The sequence below is a fragment of the Mobula hypostoma genome, chromosome 11 (genome assembly GCF_963921235.1).
Source record: "Mobula hypostoma chromosome 11, sMobHyp1.1, whole genome shotgun sequence".
NCBI lineage: Eukaryota > Metazoa > Chordata > Chondrichthyes > Myliobatiformes > Myliobatidae > Mobula > Mobula hypostoma.
In genome coordinates this window covers 52928656-52955949 of record NC_086107.1, presented here as the reverse complement: position 1 = coordinate 52955949, position 27294 = coordinate 52928656, and the positions used below count along the sequence as shown (strand labels likewise).

Here is a 27294-nt window from a genome sequence, read left to right as displayed (position 1 = left end):
GGATATTAAACACACAGCACATATTTTCCCCATATGAACATATAAAATCATTGCAACACACCAATATTGCTGAATCAGTGGGAGCCCTGGGCTTGTTTCCCTGCAACATCGAGGGGTGATGGGAGACAGCGATACTCGAAGGGGGTTCCTTATGTCCAGTCTATTCTGCAATTTAGTTTTTGTTGCTTTCACTGCAGAGGTATGTTGGAAATGGAAGCAAAGTTTTCAGTGCTTTTGTGGCTATCTCAGTATTTTTAGCCTTGACTTTGATCCAGAATGCCGGCAGAGGTGTTATGTTAAACATACTTTTCAGCCCGCCGTCATTTGCAAGCTCGAGAAGTTGATCTCTTTCCCACGCTGACATAGATGACGCGCGGGTAATGACCTCACGTGTGTAATGACTCAACAGTGGCCCTGACAGGGAATGAGGGAAGGTGCAGCTGGCTCATATTGTTTCCTCGTGGCCCGGTAGCACATGCTTTGCGGCCCGGTACCGGTCCGCAGCCTGCTGGTTGGGGACCGCAGCTGTAATGTGCCTCTTCCTTACTGGGTACAATCAAGGTTATAGGGCAGCTCCCATATATTCACATTTGACCAAATACTGTTTGGCATGTGCACCGAGCTGACCCAGACAGTGTGTGCCCCCCCCCCCACCCTCACGCCTCACCACCAGTGCGCTAAACACCAGCTGGCTGTTAGAATTTGGTGAGGTAGTTGATCGGAGTCACAGTAACAATCGAGAGAAAAGTCAGATGGTGTGTATGTTTGAACAGGAAGTGAGGACAGAACCAGCTGAGCTGTAATGCTTCCTCAAGCTGATTTCACCAATGGCTTCAACTATCCAAGCTCTCACAAATAAGGAAAGCTGAGTTCAGCTAACATACCAGAATACAGTTCTGTATGAAGCATGAATCATTACGAAAGGCTTTTTTTCCCCAATGTCTAGATATTGAATCACCCCAGACTTTGTACATTGAGGAAAATTATTCAGTAGGCATTGCAATAGTGAATCAGACAGATATTCCTGTCTTTCAATTTAAGTGGATTGGGTGAATAATCAATGTGATTTTCCATGGCAGTATGTCTTTGTTATATCCAGGTAGTCCAAATGCAAGAATGGGAAATGATGTGAGGAGATGAATTGAGACAATGGGGGGGGGGGGTGAGGGGGAAAGAGGCTGAGAGACTTCAGGTTCAGGGAGAATTTGTGTTTCAAGTAGGGAACTTCATAAATGGGAAGATATCAGAGAGTTGCTGCCAAGGGAATGACAGACTGTACATTACAGAAGGAGTTCCTCTTGAATCAGCTCCAGATCAAGAAAATAGATGGAATATTCGCAGCCAGAAATGAATCCTTAATAAACCCCAAACAATACATGCACACTTGTGTTCTTGGTTATGTTAAACTCACAGACAAATTATGGTCATTAATAATTAGAAGCTGTCTGAGCTAGAGGAGGGAAACTCTTGTATTCTGGCAGCAATGCAAAGCTCTCTTGGACCAAAAAGTTTGAACTTGTGTAGGAATTCTCTTTATATTCAAATTTCCTAAACATGCTTTCTAGGATTGGAAATGGAACTGGATTTTAAGTAAATGTTTAGAAAGAGATTTCATGAGGCAGTAGCAGTGGGATTTGGCTCCCTTCTGCAATAGAGACCTTTCCCTGATCTGTTATAGACTTTTTCCGACTCCACTGTTGCATCTCTGCTCCCTCCTGTCAAGCAGAATGTGCTATTTATTGTAATAATCTTTCTAATAAAACTGCTTTAGAGATTTTGACCAATTTTAAGCATACTCTTCAAATACTTCAATAAGAAATGTGGATATGATGTTGTTTGTTCTTTCGTAAGCTTTTTTTCCATTGTTATGCGGGTTGTCCATAAACTGTGCCCCTCTGGCCTTCCTCTCTTGATCTTCCCACCTGTTGCCATCACTGACAGCGTATCAAGAATCACCACATTTTTATCAGTTCTAATTTACTCCTCCTGGCCCATGGAATTACAGCATTCCTCACTCTTCCCTCCACTCTGCAGACAACCTCTTGTCACTACCTTCTGATTTCAAATAATTCTCTCTACTCTGCAAGTCCTGGGTGGCCTTTTGCTTTGGCTTTCTGACATCTGCCTTTGCTCAATAATAATTTATGACAGTGACATATAGTGAAAGACATTACAGTCTTGATGTTAGCTTCCTTTACTGTATTTTCCCTTCTTTTCTGAGTAGAATAAATGATGGTTTAGAGCTTTGGGGTATTTTATTCAATCTGGACTAGAACTTAAGAAGCTCAACAACAACAGAGCATTAATTTTATGCTGTTATCAATTACTTTCACATCCCTTGCCTAATGCCAGTAGCAATAAAGGGACCAATTTCACAATGTGAAGCTAGATTGTAACTACATGCTGTTCAAGAAAATATGTTCCCCAGTATTGGAAATTAAGGCCACTTCTTCAGCCATGGCCAGACGTATCTGAACATTTTCCAGGACATGAGAAAGACATGGTGCCCATTCACACAGTGGGTAGTAACTTAATATTCTAGCGTATTGCATGACTTGGAGTACTCCACAAACTATTCTCTCTTGACCTCTGGGTACGTACTGGTGTACTGCACAACGTGCAATAGTGCTCACAGCAAAGCCTCTCTATAGAAGCCTATAGAATGGGTTGAGCATGTAGGTTGGTTGAGCATGCGTTCTTTGCTGTGTTGTATTTTTGAAGTATTCTTGGGCTTCTCTCCTTAAGTGCTAAATATTTGGTTGAATTGGGTGTTCGTTCCTCCTTTGCCACAGATTACAAAGTCTATCAACAATTTTTTTTTGCCTATTGTTTGTATTTTTCATTGAACTTCTTCCTGTCTCATCTCACCGTTCCTACCACAATACAGAGTGCTAGTTTAGAGGTTTTGGAAATGAAGAGGTAGGTTTCAAAGATTATTTTAAAGAAGGTTAAGAAAGACAAAGGGGTTCCTCTATGCTTGTTAAAAACTACTGACGGATTTTCAGAACCTGATAGCCGAAGTCTTAACCACCAATGAAGGTGGGATTAATTTCAGGAGGAATCAAGGAGCTAGAATTTGAGGAGTATTGGTAACTCAAGAGTGTTTAAGAACAGGAGGAGCTTAAAGATGGGGAGAGGCAGTGCCATGGATAAGAATTTAAAAGATGAACCAATTTTTATCGTGAGACAACAGCACAGGAATCATTAGTATATGGGATTTAGTGTCAGGGCATGACTAACAGAGCTTTGCATCGTTTACTGAGGGTTGAATTTGAAAGGCTGGCCAGGGCTGAATTCAAGTAGTCAAGTCTGGAGGCAATAAGTTTCAGCGATAGGGTAAGGAAGAGTCAGGCGATGTTACAGAGGTAGAAGGTAAGTATTTGTAATAACACTGATATGTAATTGAAAGTACCACCACGCTTTAGAGCAGTGTGGTTCTCAGACTAATGTACTTATTTTTGGTGTTTGAGTGACCTAACTGTGTGCAAATTAACTGCCATGTTTGCCTGCATAGCCATAGCAACCACAAAAATGAATTCTCTGTGTAGGTTGTGATATTTCTGTAGGCTGTGATAAGACTTTATGTAAATGGAAGCCTTTCTTTATTGTTAATATATTAAACCAAGGACCAACACCATGCTTTAGGACATTGCCAAGGTTGAAAAGAGTTACATGGAAAGTAGAGCAAACAAGGAAGTAGTGATTAGATAAAAACAGCATTAGTTTTTAAAACAGTTTAGTTACATGAAGAGTGAAGTGCTGAGAAAGGTAAAGAATTTCATAGTTTACAAGTCTTGAAAAAAAATAAATTAGAGTGGGAGATTATTCAATAGTAAAGAAGAGCATCTGTGATTTACCTAATAATATTAACAAAGAAATCTTATCCCTCTGGTTCAGGAATAAATGAAGGTCATTCTTTTATTTTTGAAGTATAGCTGGGAAAGTAATCCTGGAAAATATTAAATGCTACTGAGATAAATTCTAGAATTATTCTGGGACATGAAGCGGCTTTATCCCCTGAAATTAATTGCCATTGGCAGGATGTGGCTTGTTGAGCTGCTGCTGCTACAGTAAGCTTGGCACCATTTTTATTGTGAAGGTCAGTTTTAAGTTAGAGGACTGGTCCAACTAATTTCAAACCTCCATTGCAGCAACTACCAACCAATGTTTCGATGTGCTGACAGCTAAGTAAATGAGTAAGTGCAGTTCGTTGACTGGGTGGGAAAGCTTGCATTCAGTTAATCCTTTGGTCTTGCAAAACTTTTTCTAGCACTGTGGTCTCAAAGGTACAAGAATCTCCTCCATCTGGATTTTGAACTTATTTTCTCATGTCCTTCTTTAGACAACTGTATTACGCTGACCATTCCTCATCATTACCATTTTGAAACACCCATTACATCTTCCCTGCAGCAATTCCCTTCACTCCTCCAAGTAGGATGTCAAGTTGCATTGATCTTTGAGATTGGTGTTTGAAGTGGATAACCAAAGAAAAAGCAGAACTTAATCAAGATGGTGGTCCCCATTGTAAACATTTTATGTATGGTTTCCACTTTGCCCCAAATAATTTCATTTGTGGAGCATTCTTTTTAAACAACCTCCCAAACCCAGAACAGCTCACTCTCTGTTCTGATGGCTGTGTCTTCCTGCTGATCAGTTGAAGCACCGACTGCCAACTGCAGACTCTCGGAATTCCTGCCACATTAGACCCTATTTTGAGAAACTTCTCCCTGAGTGGAGATGAAATGTCATAATGAATAAATCATTGAAATTCTGAGAATATTAAAAACTTGGTAGCCAAATAAAAAAGGAGTGAATTTCTAAAAATCCAACCAGCATCGCCTTCTTGCTGCCTGTTGTCGGAGATGTTGAAATCATGTTTTTGTCTGCCATAGGTGCTTCTAAGATGGTGAGACTTTGCCTATGTGTCTAAATATTTTTAACCTAGAAGGAATGAAGATGTCTTCCTCCTAATCTCTAGAACAGGGGTTCCCAACCTGGGTCCACGGTCCCCTTGCTTGATAGTATTGGTCCATTGTATAAAAACAGTTGGAAACCACTGCTCTAGAGGAAAAAGGATCTAGTGCTTTCCTGGCATATGTGATGTATAAACTCTTCTTGGGCTTTCAGCAGGCTACTGGTATCAATTTTAACCGACAATTCAATGACAAACTCTGCCATCTCCATCAGGGATGATGCCTGGGCAAAGATAAAGATCTCGCTCTAAGTAAGAACAAGGTGGCACAGTGGAAACCTGATTGGATGAGGACTAACCAATCAGGAGGAAAGGACGACAGGGGTATAAATACCACCGGATTAGATGTGCCCAGGCATCATCCCTGATGTGGATGGCAGAGCTTGTCATCAAAACGTCGGTTAAAATCGATACCTGTGTCCAGCTGGAAGCTCGAGAAGAGCTTATTCCCCTGCACTAGATGTTGCGGTAGGCATCCGACCGTGCCAGCTCCCAGGGTTTAGAAGCTCCGATTCTCAAGAGTATGGATAGCCGGTATGATCCCGTTCAGGATTCTGGCCCGCTCCGCTAATTGGTGACCATGTTTTGGCACCGGGATTTTAATATTTAAAGAGCACCTGAACTGAGGTTCGGTGCTCAATCGTCAGCTCAACCTCAGTTCAATTTGCAGTTGCGTTTTTGGATTTCTGTCTCGTTTGGATTCTCGTTTAGCATCTAATCAAGAACCTTGTTTCATTTCAATCTCGAAATTATGTCTCAGGTCTAGTCTCAGATACGCCAGCATTTGGGGTCCTTTCCATTCTTGCCTAAGCCTCTCGGAACACTAGGGGGAGTCATTGGCAAATCCTCTGCCCACCTACTTAGACATGGATGGAAGTATGGACCAAGAAGAACTAATATGGGAAAGGAAAAGGAATGCCTTACTGATTGTATAGAGTTGCAGTGAAATTAAATAATTACATTATCCTTAGCTGCCATTATTGGGTGTCGCGATAATAGCAGAATAAACACTAAAGCACAAAATGGGGACTGACTATGAAGGCTTTCTAAGACACAATATAATCTATCCCAATCTTCTGAATCCTCACAGACTCCTCTAACAAAGGGATAATTGCACCGAAGACTAGATTCTGAATAGTCATCTAAAAGCTGTCACCTTAGTTTTCAAATTGGGATTCACAGCTTTCTTCCACATTACACAGGTCCTTGCCAGCATTCCAGGAACAGCTATGTTCTACTGTAGACAGCACCTGATTCTGTCCTGCTTTCAATCCATTCTTATTCTTGATTCCAACCAGAGATTATCTGCACCTTTATGAAGATGTTAGGGCCTGAGTTTGTTCAACTATCAATAATTCTGCCTCTTTTGTAATGAATAAACACCATTCACTTTTTTATAAAAGGTTCTTGTTTGCTGGGTAATAAACAGATTTTACATGTGGGCTGATTGGTTGACATGCCAGATGTCAAAGATAAAATTCATCTCACTAAACAAAATACTCATCTTTCCGGTTTATTTATTAACAGATCTCCTGGCAAGTTTTTAGGTCATGTTCTATAAGTGCAATAGAGAAATCCCAACAGAAGAATCCTAATTCTCCACTCCCTTACACTTCATGGGATTAACACCACTGCAGCCAGCTTGGGCTCCATAACCACACTGATAAACCTTTCAAGACAGTTTCACATCATAAAGATGCACATCTACAGAAACCTTTGTGAGATGTAGCTCTGGAGAGTTTCATGCCACAGATAAAGGGTTTTATAGGAGCAGGGGGTTAATTGTTGGCTGATGAGGGTGGGGACTTTTAAAACATTAGAGTAAATCCTTGTATTTTGATACAAGAGAAAGCAGACAGGGAATTGCAGATGGTAAATAGTTGTATCATGTGCTTCACACAAGCATAGATCAGTTAGTATGTGACTCCTTGTCATCTTTCTCATTTGTATGTGTGTGTGTGTGTGTCTGTATTATTACAAATCTAACTAATTTACTTGAGTACATATTGAGCTTGAACAAAATGCCTTCAGAGGAATGTTTATCCTACATCTCTGTTATGAGCCAGTCTTGAATTCCTGTTACTGTGGCCTGTTAATTGTGACGTATTGGGCATCCCAAAAGACTCTTTGATCATAATGACCAAGCAGTACTGATGTCTGCAGCTGCTTAAAGAGACCTAATGGATTCAGGAAAGGGCATTTGGGAAAACATCATTTTGTGATTTTATGCTGGCAAGCAGTTAAAAGCAAAGCATTTCATTGTTTCCATGCATTATTGAATTTCAGCACTTTGAATTTAAAAGTAAACTTATACAATGAAAAGAGCAGTTGTTAAAAGTGGGAAAGGGGCAGGGGGATGATGGGGTTTGGGGGCATGTATTTGTTGCAAAGGGAACCGCCCTTCTCCTCAGTGCTCTGGGGGAGTCCTGGGATTTGTCTGAATTCTCTAATGATTTAGAAACTTCTGTAACCCTGTCTGTTTGTTGGGTATCGGTATTACGACTGGTCTCTCCTGCTTCTCAGACTCCACCTGCTAGTCAGAGATGCCAGATTTAAGTCTGCAGAAAAGTCTTCAGCAAGAGCCTATCACCATCAGCATTATCACAGGCTGGGGCAGCACTGACAATGGGTGGGAATGTAAGTCTGGCAATTCCTCGTGTTAGTACTTCTAAATCCTGGAACACAAGATCTCTGCAGGACCAGAGACCAGGGAAGGCTCCACAGGAACAGAACCAATAGTTCTGTTTCTCCCAATGGAAATAATAAATTAGTATTAGTTTCATCTTTTCTTGGCTGTCTTGAAAGAGTGAATTACCTGCTGACTCACTTCCTGCTCTGCTTTTCAACTTATGGGATGTTTCCAACCTTTACAACTCCAGGATCAAAAGATTTTTCCTAGATTTGTCTAAACAATGCTTAAGGATCTGTATAGATTTTTGCAAAGTAGGGGAATTAAGGGTTGCGGGGAAAAGACAGGTAGGTGGAGATGAGTCCATGGCCAGATCAGCCATGATCTTTTTAAATGGCGGAGCAGGTCGACGGCCCAGATGGCCGACTCCTGCTCCTATTTCTTATGTAAACAGAAGCACTGATACTTCTAAGCATGCCCTCACAGATACCCAACACAAACTGCATTCAGCCTATACAGCAGAAAGTGATCCACCTGTTTTGGATGCTGGTAATTTGGCAGTAGAATGTGATCTTATTGCCTGGGTTCATTGTCTTGTTGTGGGCCCTGGTATGTAAATGGATGAGCTTGTTGTGGATGCATACAGTTTACCATGTAGCCAGCCCAGTCATAACCCTGTTAGTGCAGGGATGTAAGTTCTAGTATCTCCTTCCTCCTCTTCTGGAAGGGCTGACACTTGCCTGATTATCATTCCCTCGCCGTTGACTGTGCTCTGGTGTCTCTCCCAGATTTGCATCTGAGTCAAGGTAGTGGACATGATAGGCTGCAGGAGGGCTCTTAATCTCTTGTCTAACTCTTTTCAATTGATCCATTCTGTGTGCCTTTCCCAACATGAGCTATTTGCTGGTAACTAGGAGTGGGAGCTTTGGTTCATTTTTTCTGTTAATGTTATCATATTACATAAAATAATTTTATATTATTATTTTCCGCCATTATTCTGGTAATGGTGTACATTCCACCTCAGGCATCAAGCAGGCTCAGGAGGAGCTAAGCTCCATAAAGAAGAGCCATAAATCAGCGCACACTGATGCCTTCCCTATCGCTATAGGGGATTTCACCCAGGCCAGCTTGAAGTCTCTGAACAACTATCACCAACATATCACCCGTGGAACCAGAGGATCCTACGTACTTGACCACTGTTATACCTCTATGAAGAATGATTACTGTGCTGACCCATGCCCACACTTTGGAAAGTCCGATGGCCTGGTGGCACTTCTACTCCCAGCATATAGGCAGAGTCTAAAGACCACAGCATCAGTAGTGAGGACCTAGAAGGTTTGGTCAAGGAAGGTGGAGGAGTGATTACAGGACTGCTTTGAGTTAGTGGACTGGACAATGTTCAGTGATTCATCTTTAAATCTGAATAGGTGTGCCACAGTTGTCACCAACTTAATCAAAGCCTGTGTGGATGAGTTTGTGCCTTTGAGAGCCTACCGGACTACCCAAATCAAAGCCATGAATGAACCAGGAGATTTGTAGTTTGCTGAGGGATAGATCTGTGGCATTCAAGACCGATGACCACAACTATACAAGAAATCCAGTTACAACCTATGGAAGGCTATATTAAGAGCAATTAAAATCAATTCCAATTGAGGCTAGAGATAGAATCGGATGCACACCAGCTCTGGCAGGGTTTGCAGGCTATCACTTCCTACAAAGCAAAACCTAACATCCTGAATAGCTGTGATACCTCAGTCCCAGATAAGCTCAATGCCTTTTATGCACATGCAGAAAGGGAGAATAAAGCCCCATCTGTGCAAATCCCCATAGCATCTGTGACCCTGCGATCTCTGTCTTGGATGCCGATGTCAGAACATCTTTCAAGAGGATGAACCTTTGCAAGGTATCAGGATCGGATGGTGTACCTGGTAGTGCACTGAAAACCCGTGCCAACCAACTGGACAGGAGTGTTCAAGGACATCTTCAATTTCTCACTGCTGCAGTCGGAGGTTCCCACCTGCTTCAGAACATCAACAATCATACCGGCGCCCAAGACGAGCAGGGCAAGCTGCCTCAATGACTATTGGCCAGTGACACTCACATCTACTGTGATGAAGTGTTTTGAGAGGTTGGTCAAGGCTGGAATCAACTCCTGTCTAAGCAAAGACCTGGAATTTTCACTGCAATTTTCCCATCGCCACAATAGGTCTACAGTAGATGAAATCTCACTGGATCTCCACTCTGCCTTGCATCAACAGCATACCTATGTCAGGCTGGGGTTTATTGATTACAGTTCAGTGTTTACCACAATCATACACTCAGTTCTATTCAACAAGCTCCAAACGTGTGCCTCTATCCCTTCCTCTGAAAATGGATCCTTGACTTCCTCACCGGGAGATCACAATCTGTGGGGATTGGAAATAACATGTCTTCCTCGGTGACAATCAACACTAGCGCACCTCAGGGATGCGTGCTTAGCCTATTGTTCTACCCTCTCCCATGACTGTGGGTAGGCACAGCTATTGCTGGCAGAAATTCGAAAGGTGATGAGGTGGCGTACAGTAGGGAGATAGATCAGCTGGCTGAGTGGTGTTGTAACAACAACCTTGCACTCAACGTCAATAAGACCAAAGGAATTGATTGTGGGCTTCAGGAAGAGTATGTTGAGGGAACACACACCAGCCAGGGGATCAGAAGTGGAAAGGGTGAGCAATTTCAAGTTCCTAGGTGTCAGCATCTCTGAGGATCTATCCTGGGCCCAACATATTGATGCGGCTACAAAGAAGGCATGTCAGCAGCTATATTTCATTAGGAGTTTAAGAAGAATTGTTATGTTACCAAAGCCACTCACAGATTTCTATAGATGTACCATAGAGAGCATTCTAACTGGCTGCATCACTATCTGGTATGCCGGGGCCACTATCGAGATCAGAAAAAGCTGCTGAAAGTTATAACTCAGCTAGCTCTATCATGGGCAGTAGCCTTCCCAGCTCTAGGACTCCCATTTTCAAAAAGCAATGCCTCAAAAAGGCGACATCCATCATTAAGGACCCCCATCACCCAGAACATGCACTCCTCTCATTGCTACCGTCAAGGAGGAGGCACAGGAGCCTGAAGACACACACTCAATGTTTTAGGAACAGCTTCTTCCCCTCCACCATCAGTTCCTGAGCACACATTGAACCCATGAACACTACCTCCCGGGTATTTCCCCCCTCGCTTTTTGCACTGCTTGTTTAACTCACTTTATACATATAATTACTGGAATTTATAGTTTTATTACTGTGAATTGCAATGTAATGCTGTCGCCAAACAACAAATTGCCGGTGATATTAAACCTAATTCTGATTCTGATTCTGAGCTAATTTCTTTGTTTGATAAAACCAAGTGTGGTTTGATCTACAAGTGAAATCATAGTTTAAGTAATTCTCCATAATTAAGTGAACCTAGAAGCAGCTCATTTCTACAGATTCATCTAATTGAAGGCATTGAAATGTAAAAATGCAATAGAATTATAAATATTTATAGAAATTTGAAATGAAAGTTTTTGCGGTTACTTTGTCGCTACCTTGTAAACTCTGTCTCCAATCCCTACAGGCATCAAACCCTGGGCAGTTTGAGAGCGACACAGATGTCCTGTGGCAACGTGGTCAACTTCCTGACACGGTCTTTCACCACGGTCGAGTTGGCATCAACACAGACCGTCCTGACGAAGCGCTGGTTGTCCATGGGAACGTGAAGGTCATGGGCTCATTAATGCATCCGTCAGACGCTCGGGCAAAGGAGAACATCCAGGAGGTGAGTGGAGATTGACTTTTCTGGAAGTGATTGAGTAAAGGTATGATGGATTAGGTTTTTCAAGCTGAAGTAAAGAGTATCCTCTAAGATTTTACTTAGATTTATCTGAGACACTGCCATCTACTCCCCTGCCAGAACTGGACTATTGAAAACTGACTACTGGAAAATCTCTAAACCTCTTCAAATAGCTTTTTTTTAGATCTCCATCTATCTTTAAGTGTTCATTTTAGGCGTATACCTTTATCAAAATCTTCTCTTTACTCTTTGATATCTAACTTATTCTTTTCTTTGGGGAAATGTCTCCTTGTGTCTCATTATATTCAAGATGTTTCTATCAGCATGAATTCTGTGAATCTTGGTAGAACGGTTCATCACATCACAAGTGCTACATAAGTATGAATTATTTTGGTTGTACAGGTAAAGGAGAATCTTTCTTTTAAAAAAAACAAAATGAATAAAAGTTTAAAAAAAGTATTTTACATGTTGTAATGAACCTAACTAATGCATACACAATTGCACGAGTAAACACAACCGATAAAACACAAAAGATTGCTTACAGCTGAAAGAAAGGGAACGATGAATGGAAAGGGAAGAAAGAAGCACCTTTGAGCAGGAGAACAGGAATTAATGGATGATTTACTTGCTAGTGAGTTGACTGTATTGCTATGTTAAATAATTTCTCAAAGTGAGGGAAAAACCAGTTGACAACAATACATTGTCAACCGATCAAATTTTCTTCTTAAAAATATGTTGTCCTGCCAAAGGCTCTCGGCCCGAAACGTCGACTGTACTCTTTTCCATCGATGCAGCCTGGCCCACTGACTTCCTCCGACATTTTGTGTGCATTGCTTGGATTTCCAGCATCTGCAGATTTTCTCTTGTTTATGTAGATGTTGTTGGCTTTTCATGTCCTTGTTTGAAATCTTATTTATCTTCCTTTCCCACTTCAGGGGCCTGCTAGAGCATTATTTTGTGATATGAAGAAAAGTTAGGAAGCTTATATTTGTACAAACAAATTTATACAAATTTCTATTTGTAAAAAAAACTATAAGTGCTCAAAGAGAAAATTTTTAAAAATAGTTCTTCAGTGGTGGATACAGCAGTAAATGGAGAAAGTGGATTTCCCAATTACAGTGAATGGTTGATTGAAGTTTATAAATGTATAGAGAATGCTAAATGAATGAAAAGATTAATGGCTGTCGTTGATAGATGAAGAAAGATGGAGGAGAGAGTTTGAGTAGAATATCAATTATGTCTTGGTCTCGGATGATGCTGAGGATGTTCTACAAGTCTGTGGTGGCCAGTGCTATCATGTTTGCTGTTGTGTGCTGGGGCAACAGGCTGAGGGTATCAGACACCAAAAGAATCAACAAACTCATCGTAAGGCCAGTGATGTTGTGGGGATGGAACTGGACTCTCTGACGGTGGTGTCTGAAAAGAGGATGCTGTCCAAGTTGCATGCCATCTTGGACAATGTCTCCCATCCACTACATAATGTACTGGGTGGGCACAGGAGTACATTCAGCCAGAGACTCATTCCACCGAGATGCAACACAAAGCGTCATAGGAAGTCATTCCTGCCTGTGGCCATCAAACTTTACAACTCCTCCCTTGGAGGGTCAGATACACTGAGCCAATAGGCTGGTCCTGGACTTATTTCCATCTGGCATAATTTACATATTATTATTTAATTGTTTGTGGTTTTATATTGCTATATTTTTACTCTATTCTTGGTTGGTGCAACTGTAACGAAACCCAATTTCCCTTGGGATCAATAAAGTATGTCTATCTATCTACCTATCTATGTCTAATCTCGGTTTTGTATACGCGATGGTATTCTCTGATATTTGTTTTTCCGCTTGTCTAATAATGGTGTACGTGTATTTTTAAAATTCTGTCATTCCTTTAGTCTGATTGGAGTTAGACATCACTTCCAGAAACGAAAAGCCAGACGACATCCTTAACCTGTTTTTCTGCTGTTGCAGGTAGATACCACGGAGCAGCTGAGGAGGATCACTCAGATGCGACTGGTCCATTACCAGTACAAGCCAGAGTTTGCTGCCACAGCAGGCCTCGAGAATGCTTCAGAGACAGGTACACTCTAAGTGGCTGGAAGATGGATGAGAATTCATGGGCTGGAGATGACCTGAAAGATGACTGTCCCACAGTTCCTTATGTACCTGACATTCCAGTCTGGTCATCACCAGCCCTCTCTTTCGTTCCCAGCTTCTAACACTAGGAAGCAGATCACCTCAGTCACAGACTGATAAGGGAACTCTGAAGGATAACAATGGATTCCTTAGATGGCTCTGTAAATCCTGAATCTTATGAAGTGATATGGAAGTGAATCCTCAGACTGAGCCATAACTCAAGCTAAGATTGGTAACTTAACAAGGAGAAAGGGGATATGTGGGAGGTGTGGTGATAGATAATGTGTTAAGTGCAACAACTTGATTCTGATGCATTTGATTCTGGATAAACCTTTACAATGATTAATTGCCAACACAGTTCCTAATTTTGCCCATTCAACCCCTATTTAGAGATAACAAAATCGTTTTAATTCGGTCATTGTGACCTTATTTTACCGCTGCTACCTTTGTAATATTGACCATACAATTTCCCATTAGGTGTTATCGCACAAGAAGTGAAGGAGATTCTGCCTGAGGCCGTGAAGGAGTCAGGGGACGTGGTGTGTGCCAACGGAGAGACTATCGAGAATTTCTTGGTTGTTAACAAGGTAGAGATCGCCCTCTATTGGCTGGAATGGAAATGATCAGGAATCCTGTTCTCATCTCCACACCTGCAGTCTCCAGAAGCAATGTTACCAATTAATGAAAAGGGGCAGTGCTGGAAAGGCAGATAGATGCCCAGTTACAGGAAAAGAGATGTCATTAAACGTAGAACAGTACAGCACAGTATATTAACCTGCTCTACAATAAATCTAATTCATTCCTCTACACAGACTATAGCCCTCCATATTTCTTACCTCCATGTGCCTATCTAAGAGTATTTTAAATATTGCTCTTACATCAGCCTCTACCACCACATTGGGCAGTGTGCTCCAGGCACTCACCACTCTCTGAGTAACTGGCATCTCCCCTAAACTTTCTTCCGCTCACCTTATTTTTTGCCCTGGGAAATTTGTTCTAGATTTCCACTAATATTTAAAGGCTGTTTATAGGAATTGACATTCCATAGAATACCTGGGGCAGCAGGAAATTCACCACAGGTTTGTTGGGACTGGACTGTGATACCCATGGTTTTACTTAACTACTTTTAATGCAAAGCATACTTTGAAATGTTTCCCCTGGAGATTTTATAGATCAATGCAAAATCTGTGATGACATAGCTTGATCTTAATGTTCATATACGTTTATAGAGTTATAGAGTCATAGAAAAGTAAAGCACCGAAACAGGCCCTTTGGCCCGTCTAGTCCATGCTGAACCATTTAAACTGACTACTCCCATCAACCTACGCCAGGACCATAGCCCTCCGTACACCTGCCGCGCATGCACCCATCTAAACTTCTTTTAAAAGTTGAAATTGAGCTCACATGCACCACTTGCGCTCGTTCCAAATATTCACAGCCCTTTGAGTAAAGAAGTTTACCCTCATGTTCCCTTTAAACTTTTCACTTTTTACCTGTAACCCGTGACCTCTAGTTGTAGTTCCACCTAACCTCAGTGGAAAAAGCCTGCCTGCATTTACCCTATCAATACCCCTCATAATTTTGTATACCTCTATCAAATCTCCTCTCAATCTTCTACATTCCAAGGAATAAAGTCTTAAACTTTTCAATCTTTCCTTATAACTCAGGTCCTCCAGTCCCAGCAACATCCTTGTAAATTTTCTGTGTACTCCTTCAACTTTATTTACGTCTTTCCTGGGGATAGGTGACCAAAACTACATACAATACTCAAAATTCAACTTCAACATAACATTCCATCAGTACTTTGATTTATGAAGCACAATGTGCCGGAAGCTTTCTTTATGACCTAATCTACATATGCCACCACTTTTAATGAGTTATGGACCTGTTTTCCCAGATCCTTTTGTTCTTCCAGACTCTTCAATGCCCTACTATTCACTGTGACAGAGCTACCCTTGTTAGTCCTACCGAAGTACAATACCTCACACTTGTCTGCATTAAATTTCATCTGCCATTATTCCAGCTGGTCTAGATCCTAATGCAGGCTTTGATAGCCCTTTGCGCTGTCCACTACTCCACCAATCTTGGTGTCATATGCAAATTTGTTGATCCAGTTAACCACATTATCATCCAGATCATTGTGAGACTGTAGACGACAAACAAGAACAGACCCAGCACTGATCCCTGCGGCACTCCGCTGGTCACAGGCTTCCAGTCGGAGAGGCGACCATCTACTATGGCTCTCTGGCTTCTCCCACAAAGTCAATGTCTAATCTAGTTTACTACCTCATCTTGAATGTCAAGCGACTGAACCTTCTTGACCAACCTCTCATATGGTACTTGGTCAAAGGCCTTGCTAAAGTCCATGTAAACAACATCCACTGCTTTGCCTTCATCAACCTTCCTGGTAACTTCCTCGAAAAACTCTATAACATTGGTTAGACATGACCTACCACGCACAAAGCTATGCTGACTATCCCTAATCAGTGCATGCCTATCTCAATACTCATACATTCAGCCCCCTAGAATATCTTCCAGTAACTTTCCCACTACTGATGTCAGGCTCACCGGCTTATAACTTCCTGGTTTATTTTTAGAGCCTTTCTTAAACAGCAGAATAACATTAGCTATCTTCCAATCCTCCGGATGATTCAAGTATTGCTGCTAGGTTCCTGGCAATTTCTGCACACCTCCCGCAGTGTCTGAGGGAACACTTTGTCAGGCCCTGGAGATTTATCCACCATAATTTGCCTCAGGAGAGCAAACACCTCCTCCTATGTAATCTGTATAGGGTCCATGACTTCTCTGCTGCTTTGCCTCACTTCTATAGACTCTGTGCCCCAAGTTAATACAGATGCAAAATATCCATTTAACATCTCCTCCATCTCTTCTGGCTCCACAAATGGATTACCATTCCGATCCTTCAGAGGACCAATTTTGTCCCTTTTGCTCTGAATGTATCTGTAGAATCCCTTACGATTCTCCTTCATTTTGTCCGCTAGAGCAATCTCATGCCTTCTTTTAGCCCTCCTGATTTCTTTACTAAGGATTCTCTTGCATTTTTATACTCCACAAGCACCTCATTTGTTCCTCCCTGCCTGTACCTGCTATACGTCTCCTTTTTTTAAAAAACCAGGGCCTCAATATCTCTTTAAGACCAAAGTTCCCTGCATCTGTTATCTTTACCTTTTATTCTGACAGGCTCAACTCAGACTTTGTACTCTCAAAATTTCGCTTTTGAAAGCCTCCTACTTACCCAGTACCTTTGCCAATAAACAACCTGTCCCAATCCACACTTGCCAGATCCTTTCTGATATCATCAGAATTGGCCTTTCTCCAATTTAGAATCTCAGCCTGGGGACCAGACCTATTTTTTTCCATATTTACTTTGAAATTAATGGCATTATGATCACTAGATGCAAAGTGTTCCCCTACACAAACTTCTGTAACCTGCCCTGTCTCATTCTTTAAAGAAGATCAAGCATCGCACACTCTCTCATGTTGGGGCTTTTATGTCCAGATTAAGGAAACATTCCTGAACACATTTGACAAACTCTATCCCATCTAGTCCTTTTAAATTATGGGAGTCCCAATCAATATATGGAAAGTTAAAATCACTTCTATAATGGGGGCCATTGCTTTGCTGCTGCTTGTGAGTGGGAGGGGTGAGTGAGGGGGTTCTTTGGATTTCTAACGGTTTTACTGTCACTCATTCTTTTGAGCTCTCTTTTCTTTTCATGGATGTCTGTGAAGAACAAGAATTTCAGGATGTATATTGCATTCATTTCTCTGATATTAATTGGAACTATTAAAACTATTGATAACCTTATGTTTCTGTCTGTGATCTCTCTACAAATTTGATCCTCTAAATCCCATAGACTGTTGGGTTGTCTACAATATAGCCCCAATAATGTGATCATACATTTCTTATTCCTCAGTTCCAACCATAAAACCTTACTAGACAAGTTCTCAGTCTGTCCTGACTGAGCACTGTTGTGACATTTTCCCTGATGAGTAACCCCCTTTAATCCCTCACAGTCTGTTGTGCATCAAACAATGGAACCCCAGAATATTGTGCTGCCTGTCCTGCCCCTCCTGCAACCAAATCTCACTAATGGCTACAATATCATAACTCCATGTGTTGATCCATGCCTTTCCTACAGTACTTATTGCGTTGGAATATACGCAGCTTAGAACATTAGTTGTACCATGTTCAACCATTTAATTCCTGACTTTGAGGTCTTACCAACATCTGTATACACAACCTCTCCACTGTCTGTTCTGGATCTCTGGTTCCCATCCCTCATCCACTCTAGTTTAAACCCTTCCATGCAATACTAGCTGAACTTCCCTCTAGGATATTAGTTCCCCTCCAGTTCAGGTGCAAACCATCTCTTCTGTACAGGTCCCACCTTCCCTTGAAGAGAGCCCAATAATCCAAACATCTAACACCTCCCTCCTACACAAACTCCTTAGCCACATGATAAACTGTATGATCTATCTATCTGTGGCCTCACTAGCACATAGCATGGCTAGCAATCCTAAGATCACAACCCTAGAAGTCTCAAAAGTTGCTGGTGAATGCAGCAGGCCAGGCAGCATCTCTAGGAAGAGGTACAGTCGACGTTTCAGTCCAAGACCCTTCGTCAGGACTAACTGAAAGAAGAGATAGTAAGAGATTTGAAAGTGGGAGGGGGAGGGATGAAGCCAAGAGCTTCATTTCTCTCTTTTTCTCCCTCTGTCCCTCGCACTATACCCCTTGCCCATCCTCTGGGATTCCTCCCTCCCCCTTTCTTTCTCCCTAGGCCTCCCGTCCCATGATCCTCTCATATCCCTTTTGCCTATCAACTGTCCAGCTCTTGGCTCCATCCCTCCCCCTCCTGTCTTCTACTATCATTTTGGATCTCCCCCTCCCCCTCCCACTTTCAAATCTCTTACTATCTCTTCTTTCAGTTAGTCCTGACGAAGGGCCTCGGCCCGAAACGTCGACTGTACCTCTTCCTAGAGATGCTGCCTGGCCTGCTGCATTCACCAGCAACTTTTAAGTGTGTTGCTTGAAATTCCAGCATCTGCAGATTTCCTCGTGTTTGCCGAGAAGTCTTGTCCTTTAACTTAACACCAAACTCCCTGAACTCACTTTGCAGAACCTCGTCACTCTTCTTACCTATGTACCTATATGGATCACCTCTGACTGCTCACCCTCCCTCTTAAGAATGCTGAGGACCTGATCCGAGCTGTCCTGGACTCTGGCACCAGGGAGGCAACATACCATCCGGGAATCACATTCTCGTCCACAGAACCTCCTTTCTGTTCCCCTAACAAACAAATCCTCTATCACCACAGCTCACCTCTTCACTCCACTTCCCTTCTGAGTCACAATGCCAGACCCAGTGCCAGTGACCTGACCACTGTGACTTTCATCTGCTAGGTCACCACACACCCCACCCAACAGTATTCTAAGTGGTATACCTGTTGTTGAGGGAATTGCCACAGAGGTGTGCTGCACTGTCAGTTTAGCCCCTTGCTCCTTCTGACTGTCACCCAGTTTCCTGTGCCCTGCACCTTGAGTGTAACTATCTCCCCATATGTTCTATCTATCACCCCGCAACCTCCCGAATGATCCAGAGTTCATCCAGTTCCAGCTCCAACTCCTTAACATGGAGTGTTAGAAGCTGCAGCTGGATGCACTTCTTGTAGGGACACTGGAGGTCTCCCTGCCTTCCCACATCCCTCAAGAGGAGCATTTGATAATACTGCCTGGCATCCCAACTGTTCTAGCTGAGCAAATATGAAAAAGGAAAACAGTAAATAAATGGGGGGGGGGGGTGCTCTACCTACAGCTTTTTCACCTTTTCTAAACTTAAGTCTCTTCCTTCTGAAGCCTCAAAAATCTAAAGATGCAAATAACTACTCTATCACTGTCCATTCCAACAATAGCCACTCCACTTGTCCCTGCCTTATTTTTATTTGTTCTTCCCAATCAATCCTGATCACTGATTGGCCATGGTTCAAATACCAAACTGCCTTATGTATTCAGTCACCGAACCTGAGTGAACTATGTCTTCTCATGCTTCCAATCACTAATGGGCTGCTGTTCAAACACCAAACTGCCATTAATCAATGCCTAATGACTCAATCGGCAAACCTGAGTGAGCTACACCTTCTCACATTTCCGTTAGCTGATTGGCCACTGTTCGAAGCAGCGCAATACCATTATACTTGTTATAGTCTAATGCACGAGGTATTTAATCTTACACTTGTTCTTTTGCTCTTCTGTTTCCATTTCTGGTGTGTAGGAGCGGATTTTCATGGAGAACGTGGGAGCTGTCAAGGAGCTTTGCAAACTAACTGACAACCTTGAGACACGGATTAACGAGCTGGAGACATGGAGCCGGAAACTGGCCAAGTTAAAGCGGCTGGACAGCATGAAGTCCACTGTCAGCGGAGGAACACTAAGGTACAAGAACGTAGCCAAGGCACCGGGAGATGACCGACATTGTGGGTCCTTTGGCCTGACTGCAGTGTTACTGAGCTGTCTGCTTTTCCAGGTTTTCATTGTATTTGCTTTGGCTGGCTGTTTGTTAGAAACCAATAGCTATATCCTCTCTGCAGGTCTTCATAACTTTCGTACCAATGCACTGCAGCACAGAAGTGATAAAGATACTGGGGTCAGATGCTGGCACATTTAACCACTCAACGGACCCACAGCTGAATCCCAGGGGCTTTTCTGGATTGGTCATAGCTGAGGGGTGCTGCCATACAACACACAATGATAACATCTCTGCACCAGTCAGACATGTCAGGAAACAGGATGTATTTCCTCCCTGTCCATCTATAATCACTGCGCAGCCTCAACTGGGAGTTCCTCAAATTCACATATATTTGTCCGCCTCTGATAAGAAATAAGTGCGGGGTAGAGGAGGTGAAAACTAATTTAAAGAATCTTCCAGCCCATCGTACATGCACCAGATGTCAGTTTCAGTTGGTCTCACTGAGAGGTCTGTACTCATCAATACGCTGCTACAGAGTTATACTGTGACAGATACGAAGCCACAAGCATCGTATCCACATAGAGATAGGAATAGGACTCTTGTCACTACTGTTATCAGTAAGTTCTAGGTTAATATTTTTTCTTAGTACCATATCCCGTAATTCACTAAAGATTTAAAAATCTGCCAATCTCTGTTTTGAATTTACTCAGTGACTGAGCCTCTAAACCCCTCTTGTGTAGAGAATTCCGAAGATTTGCTACCCTCAAGATGAAGAAATTTCTGCTCACCTCCAACTGGCTCATTTTGAGATCGTAGCTTCTGGTGCCCAGAAGAATCATGATCTTCATATCCGGCCTTTGGATCCACAAGAATTATGTTAGATCCAATGAAATTCTTCAACACAAGAGGGTCCAGTTCATTTAATCAATCCTCGTAAAATGGATTGACTATCCCAAGAGATAACTTTTGGGCATCTAAGGCACTATGCTAGCATAGCAGTTAGTTCAGGGCATTGGAGTTCGGAGTTCATTGCTGGTACCATCTGTAAGGAGTTTGTATGTTCTCGCTTTGACTGTGTGGATCTCCTCTGGGTGCTCTGATTTCCTCCCACAGTTTCAGGACATATAAAGTTGTCCTGTGATTAGGCTGGTGTTAAATAGGTGGGTTGCTAGGCAATGTGGCTCATTGGGCTGGAAAGGCCTGTTCCACACTGTATCTCTAAGTAAAATGGGAAAAAAATTGGTAAGCTTTTACTGGCCTTTCTCTAAAGCAGGTATATTCTTATTTAGGTCGAGAGACCAGACCTGTACTCAATAATCCAGGTATGATCTGAGAGGGTGCTGTATAACTGGAGCAGGAAATCACTACTCTTCTAGCCAAATCCACGTGCAATAAAAATAAACATATGATTTACCTTTATAATTGCTTATTCTACCTGCATATTACCACCTTTCAATTTCTCATCTGAAAAAATACTTAACCTTCTTTCTTTTTCCACCAAAGTGAGTGGGCTCATATTTTTCTCCATTTTATTCTATCTGTCATGGCCTTGGCCTGTCTGTATTCCCCAAAGCCTCCCCGCAACCACCTCACAGCCCAACTTTATGTCAACAGCAAACTCGGATATATCATATTTGATCAGCTTCTTAAAATCGTTGATGTAGATTGTGAGTTACTGTCGAATCAGCATTGATTCCTGCCAACATCCCATCAATAACGGTCTGCCAATCTGAACATTATGCACTCTTTCCTTCTCTTTGTTTTTTGCATTAAGCAGTTCTTAGTTCAGGCCATTGTCTTATCTGCAGTACAGCTATGCCTAATCATCCTTTCTGTGGCACCTTATCAAAGGCCTTCTGAAACTTCATAGAAACATAGAAACATAGAAAATAGGTGCAGGAGTAGGCCATTCGGCCCTTCGAGCCTGCACCGCCATTTATTATGATCATGGCTGATCATCCAACTCAGAACCCAGCCTTCCCTCCATACCCCCTGACCCCTGTAGCCACAAGGGCCATATCTAACTTCCTTTTAAACATAGCTAATGAACTGGCCTCAACAGTTTGCTGTGGCAGAGAATTCCACAGATTCACCACTCTCTGTGTGAAGAAGTTTTTCCTAACCTCGGTCCTAAAAGGCTTCCCCTCTATCCTCAAACTGTGACCCCTCGTTCTAGACCTCCCCAACATCGGGAACAATCTTCCTGCATCTAGCCTGTCCAATCCCTTTAGGATCTTATACGTTTCAATCAGATCCCCCCTCAATCTTCTAAATTCCAACGAGTACAAGCCCAGTTCATCCAGTCTTTCTTCATATGAAAGACCTGCCATCCCAGGAATCAATCTGGTGAACCTTCTTTGTACTCCCTCTATGGCAAAGATGTCTTTCCTCAGATTAGGGGACCAAAACTGCACACAATACTCCAGGTGTGGTCTCACCAAGGCCTTGTACAACTGCAGTAGTACCTCCCTGCTCCTGTACTCGAATCCTCTCGCTATAAATGCCAGCATACCGTTCGCCTTTTTCACCGCCTGCTGTACCTGCATGCCCACTTTCAATGACTGGTGTATAATGACACCCAGGTCTCGTTGCACCTCCCCTTTTCCTAATCGGCCACCATTCAGATAATAATCTGTTTTCCTATTTTTGCCACCAAAGTGGATAACTTCACATTTATCCACATTAAATTGCATCTGCCATGAGTTTGCCCACTCACCCAACCTATCCAAGTCACCCTGCATCCTCTTAGCATCCTCCTCACTGCTAACACTGCCACCCAGCTTCGTGTCATCCGCAAACTTGGAGATGCTGCATTTAATTCCCTCATCCAAGTCATTAATATATATTGTAAACAACTGGGGTCCCAGCACTGAGCCTTGCGGTACCCCACTAGTCACCGCCTGCCATTCTGAAAAGGTCCCGTTTATTCCCACTCTTTGCTTCCTGTCTGCTAACCAATTCTCCACCCACACCAATACCTTACCCCCAATACCGTGTGCTTTAAGTTTGCACACTAATCTCCTATGTGGGACCTTGTCAAAAGCCTTTTGAAAATCCAAATATACCACATCCACTGGTTCTCCCCTATCCACTCTACTAGTTACATCCTCAAAAAATTCTATGAGATTCGTCAGACATGATTTTCCTTTCACAAATCCATGCTGACTTTGTCCGATCATTTCACCGCTTTCCAAATGTGCTGTTATCACATCCTTGATAACTGACTCCAGCAGTTTCCCCACCACCGACGTTAGGCTAACCGGCCTATAATTCCCCGGTTTCTCTCTCCCTCCTTTTTTAAAAAGTGGGGTTACATTAGCCACCCTCCAATCCTCAGGAACTAGTCCAGAATCTAACGAGTTTTGAAAAATTATCACTAATGCATTCAGGTGTGTTTCATCTGGTTTTCCTTTATCTATTGGATACATACAACTGGATACATACAATTTCTGTTGTTACTGATGCTGATAATGAAATCCTGGCTGTGCATCAGAATAGGTGCCCAACTACACCTGAATGTTTCCTATAGCATGAGCAAAGGCCACTAGGGAGTGAATTTGGTTTTAATTTTGCAAGTTGTAAATGTGTAAGCTGGGACACATTTGACAAAGGAACCCTAGGGATAGAAGGATATGTGGTGCCTGGTGAAAGCATACAGGAAAAACCCAGATCGGATCCTCCTTCAAAGTTTAAGATTAATCTATTGTTGTATGCACAAATGCACATATACATAGGTGTAATGGAAAACTTACTTGAGCATATAGCATCAGACCAGCAGCATTCATCATGAAGATATAAGTTGTATACAGTGTTTACTAGAAAGGACACAATTAGAAATAAAACAAAGTCAATTTTATGCAAAGTGATCATAGCATTGCTAAACTGAATTGATTACCGTTTGCTGATTAGTTCAAGAACTGAGTCATTGAAGGGAAGTAGCTGTTTTTGAACCTGGTGGTGTTGGACTTCAGGCTTCTGTACCTGCTGCCCAACGTTAGTTGCAAGATGGCATGGTCTGGATGGTGGGGATCTTTAATGATGGATGTCTTCTAGAGGCAGTGCTTTCTGTAGATACTAGTGATCATAGTAATGCTTATGATATGGAAGAGCTCTAACCTGAGTTTATCAATGTTATGTGGACTCCCAGTGTTGAATGCCCTGCTATTGCATTGCAAAGTGCTTGACACATCAGACGCAAGGGAGCCTGAGGCTTTTACATGCAGTTATGTCAACTCTTGATGCACCCAATGCACTGAAGAAGAAACATTCTGGAAGAGTCCACTTGGAGCTCTGAATTTAGGAAACCCTTCTCTGTCTTTACAGCCAAACTGGTAGCCATTTTAGTCGGGCTGGAAGTGGGCAGCATAAGAAAAGGCACTCAAAAGTTGGCAATAAGGTATGAATATCGAACATTGGTAAGGAATTACATTTTAAATTACACTCCAGTCTCTATGTTTTGGTATTTTTACTACATCCATATTTGTATCTGTTCACATCCTACAACAGTAATTAGAGGAATTGAATTCAGTTAAAATATGGAGACTTAAAACAATGAATTTTGTTGGACTGTCATTAAATATCAACTGGTTGACAAGTATTCTTTAGAGAAGAAAACCACCCATGCTGTCCCTTTTCTTATCCTCTATGAGACTCTATTAACACAACAGCATGTTTGCCTCTAACTATCCCTTGAAATGATTGTATCAACTAGATACTAGATATAAAGCAAATGAAAGAGGGTAATAAATCCTGGCCATGGTATGTTCTGATTACAACATATTAAAAAGAAATTTTTGCTTCTCTACTATCAGTATCTTAACTGAGTCTAATTTTGTTACCTTTACCTTAGTGAATTATGTCTTGATCTACTTCTGTTTAATTGAGTTAACCTACTTACTATTTTTCATTGCAAATCTAGCCTGAGGTTAAAATAATTCATTTCTTAAACTGACCCTAAATATACTGTAACTAATGAAATTCTGATGATAAACCCATATGTAAAGCAGAGTTAACACCTTCAGGGGAGATTTGGATAGAAGTTTCTGAGTGCTGACTAACTCCACGACTTTAAAACCATCTGCAATTATTATTTAGATATTAGTATGGTATAAGGCAAGCTATCTTCAGAAGATAACCATGTATGTTTCCATTTCCAGACACCTCCCAACCCAACAGAGCAAGGTTGCCTTAGCCAGAAGTTCCTCCAAGGCACCATCATAGCTCTTGTTATCATCATGGCATTCAGGTAAGAATTAAGGCCTTGCACATGCAGCCTAGTGCATGAAAGAGGCTGATAAATTACTTGATAATGCATCTTTAGCAGTTGAGAACGTAGAACATAACAACATAGTACAGACCATTTGGCCCACAATGTTATGCCAACTGTTTATTCTACTGTAAGATCAATCTAACCCTTCCCTCCTACATAGCCCTCAATTTCTAGGGACTACATAGTCCCTACCTAAGAGTTTCTTAAATGCCCTAAATGTATCTGCCTCTATCATCACCCCAGGCAGGACATTTCACACACCCATTACTCTCGTGTGTTAAGAACATCCTCCAATCACCTAAAATGACACCCTTTGTATTAGCCATTTCTGCCCTGAGTAAAGAGTCTCAGGCTGTGCACTCTATCTATGCCTCTTATCATTTTGTACACCTTTATCAAGTCACCTTTCATCCTGTTTTGCTCCAAAGAGAATATCCCTAGCTCACTCAACCTATTCCTATAAGATGTGCTCTCTGGTCCAGGAGCATCCCGGTAAATCTCCCTGCAACCTCTCTAAAGCTGCCACATCCTTCCTATAATGTGGAGATCAGAACTGAACACAATATTTCAAGTATGGTCTAACCATAGATCTGCAACATTGCCTTGTGGATTTGGAACTCAGTGCCCAGTATACTGAAGGCCAATGGACCATACACCTTCTTAATGTATGTTCCTCTACACTGACAAGAATCCCACCACTAACCCTGTATTCTGCCTTCAAATTTGACCTTCCAAAGTGAACCTCTTCACACTTCTCTGGATTGAACTCTCTTAGCCATTTTCAGCCCAGCTCTGCATCCTGTCAATGACCCAGTGCAACCTACAACAACCATCCACATTATCCATAACTCCACCAACCTTTGTGTCATCTGAAAACTTACTAACCCACCCTTCCACTTCCTCATCCAAGTCATTTATAAAGCTCACAAAGAGCGGGAGTCCCAGAACAGATCCTCATAGAACACCATTGTTTGGTGACCTCCAGGCAGAAATTGTTCCAAATATAACTACCCTCTACCTTCTATGGGTAAGCCAGTTCTGTATCCGTATGCCTAGTTTCCCTGGATCACGCCTTCTGACTTTCTGAATGAACCTATCACGGGGAATCTTATCAAATGTCTTACTAAAATCTATACACAGCACATCCATTGCTCTATCTTTGTTAACACTAAGGAGACCTTGAAGAATTTACTGATAATTTTTTTCCAACATTGCCCGGCCTGCCTTACAAAACCAATGAGACGTTGCTCCAGTCCTTCACCTGCACAGGGTAACACTTATATTGGGCAGAATACGTTCTTTTATATTCACAAACTAAAAGCCAGACATCATCTGCTAATTATGAATCACCTCTTATAGCCCATGGTTCCATATTCCAATCAAAATATCTTGGAGTGTTATTAACCCTAATAGTATTCTCCAGGATATTGTGATTCAAATATGGAAGCTCATTGGATAGTAGAGTCTACAGCATTCCCTAATCCTGTTAAGATTTGCCATTATGTTCCTGTCTCAGCCCTGATGTCCAACAAGATTCCACATCCAAGCCTTGATATATTTTCAGTATCTGCTGTAAGATCTTGAAACATGCTAGACACTCAGTTGCTAGAGTAATTAACTTTAGCCCTAAGTGAGTCTCCATTAACTTGTGCCTTGAATAAGCGGCTGTCTTTTTCCTCCTCAGTGTAATATCGATGTCCACCCTTTATGTGTTGAACTTGCGAAATGATGATGGCGCAGATGCTGATGGGTAGGTGGATCGACTTTAGACTTCCTAATCAGGATAATTTGGGCAGAAATTCCCTGAGTGACCAAATAGTGTTCCTCTATGTTAATGAAATGTTTCTTGGAAGGGACTAATTCAAGGCCATTGGTATAAAAATTTGGATCACAATTGATGTCAATTTAACACTCTACATTGTACTTGTATACATTATTGCATTCCTGCACACATGAACACACACACACACACACGTACTCCATTA

General features: G+C 42.0%; 1 protein-coding gene across 10 annotated transcripts in view; it reads left to right on the top strand.

Annotated features, from left to right (window-relative positions):
- The window catches only part of myrf (myelin regulatory factor), a 290463-nt gene that overhangs the window by 237725 nt on the left and 25444 nt on the right, over positions 1-27294 (top strand). For all 10 annotated transcript variants that reach the window (XM_063062045.1, XM_063062042.1, XM_063062041.1 and 7 more), the window contains 7 exons: positions 11199-11399; positions 13385-13493; positions 14027-14136; positions 19846-20006; positions 24364-24436; positions 25197-25285; positions 26994-27059. In XM_063062045.1, the coding sequence (XP_062918115.1) occupies positions 11199-11399; positions 13385-13493; positions 14027-14136; positions 19846-20006; positions 24364-24436; positions 25197-25285; positions 26994-27059 (809 nt within the window). The remainder of the gene's footprint in view (positions 1-11198; positions 11400-13384; positions 13494-14026; positions 14137-19845; positions 20007-24363; positions 24437-25196; positions 25286-26993; positions 27060-27294) is intronic.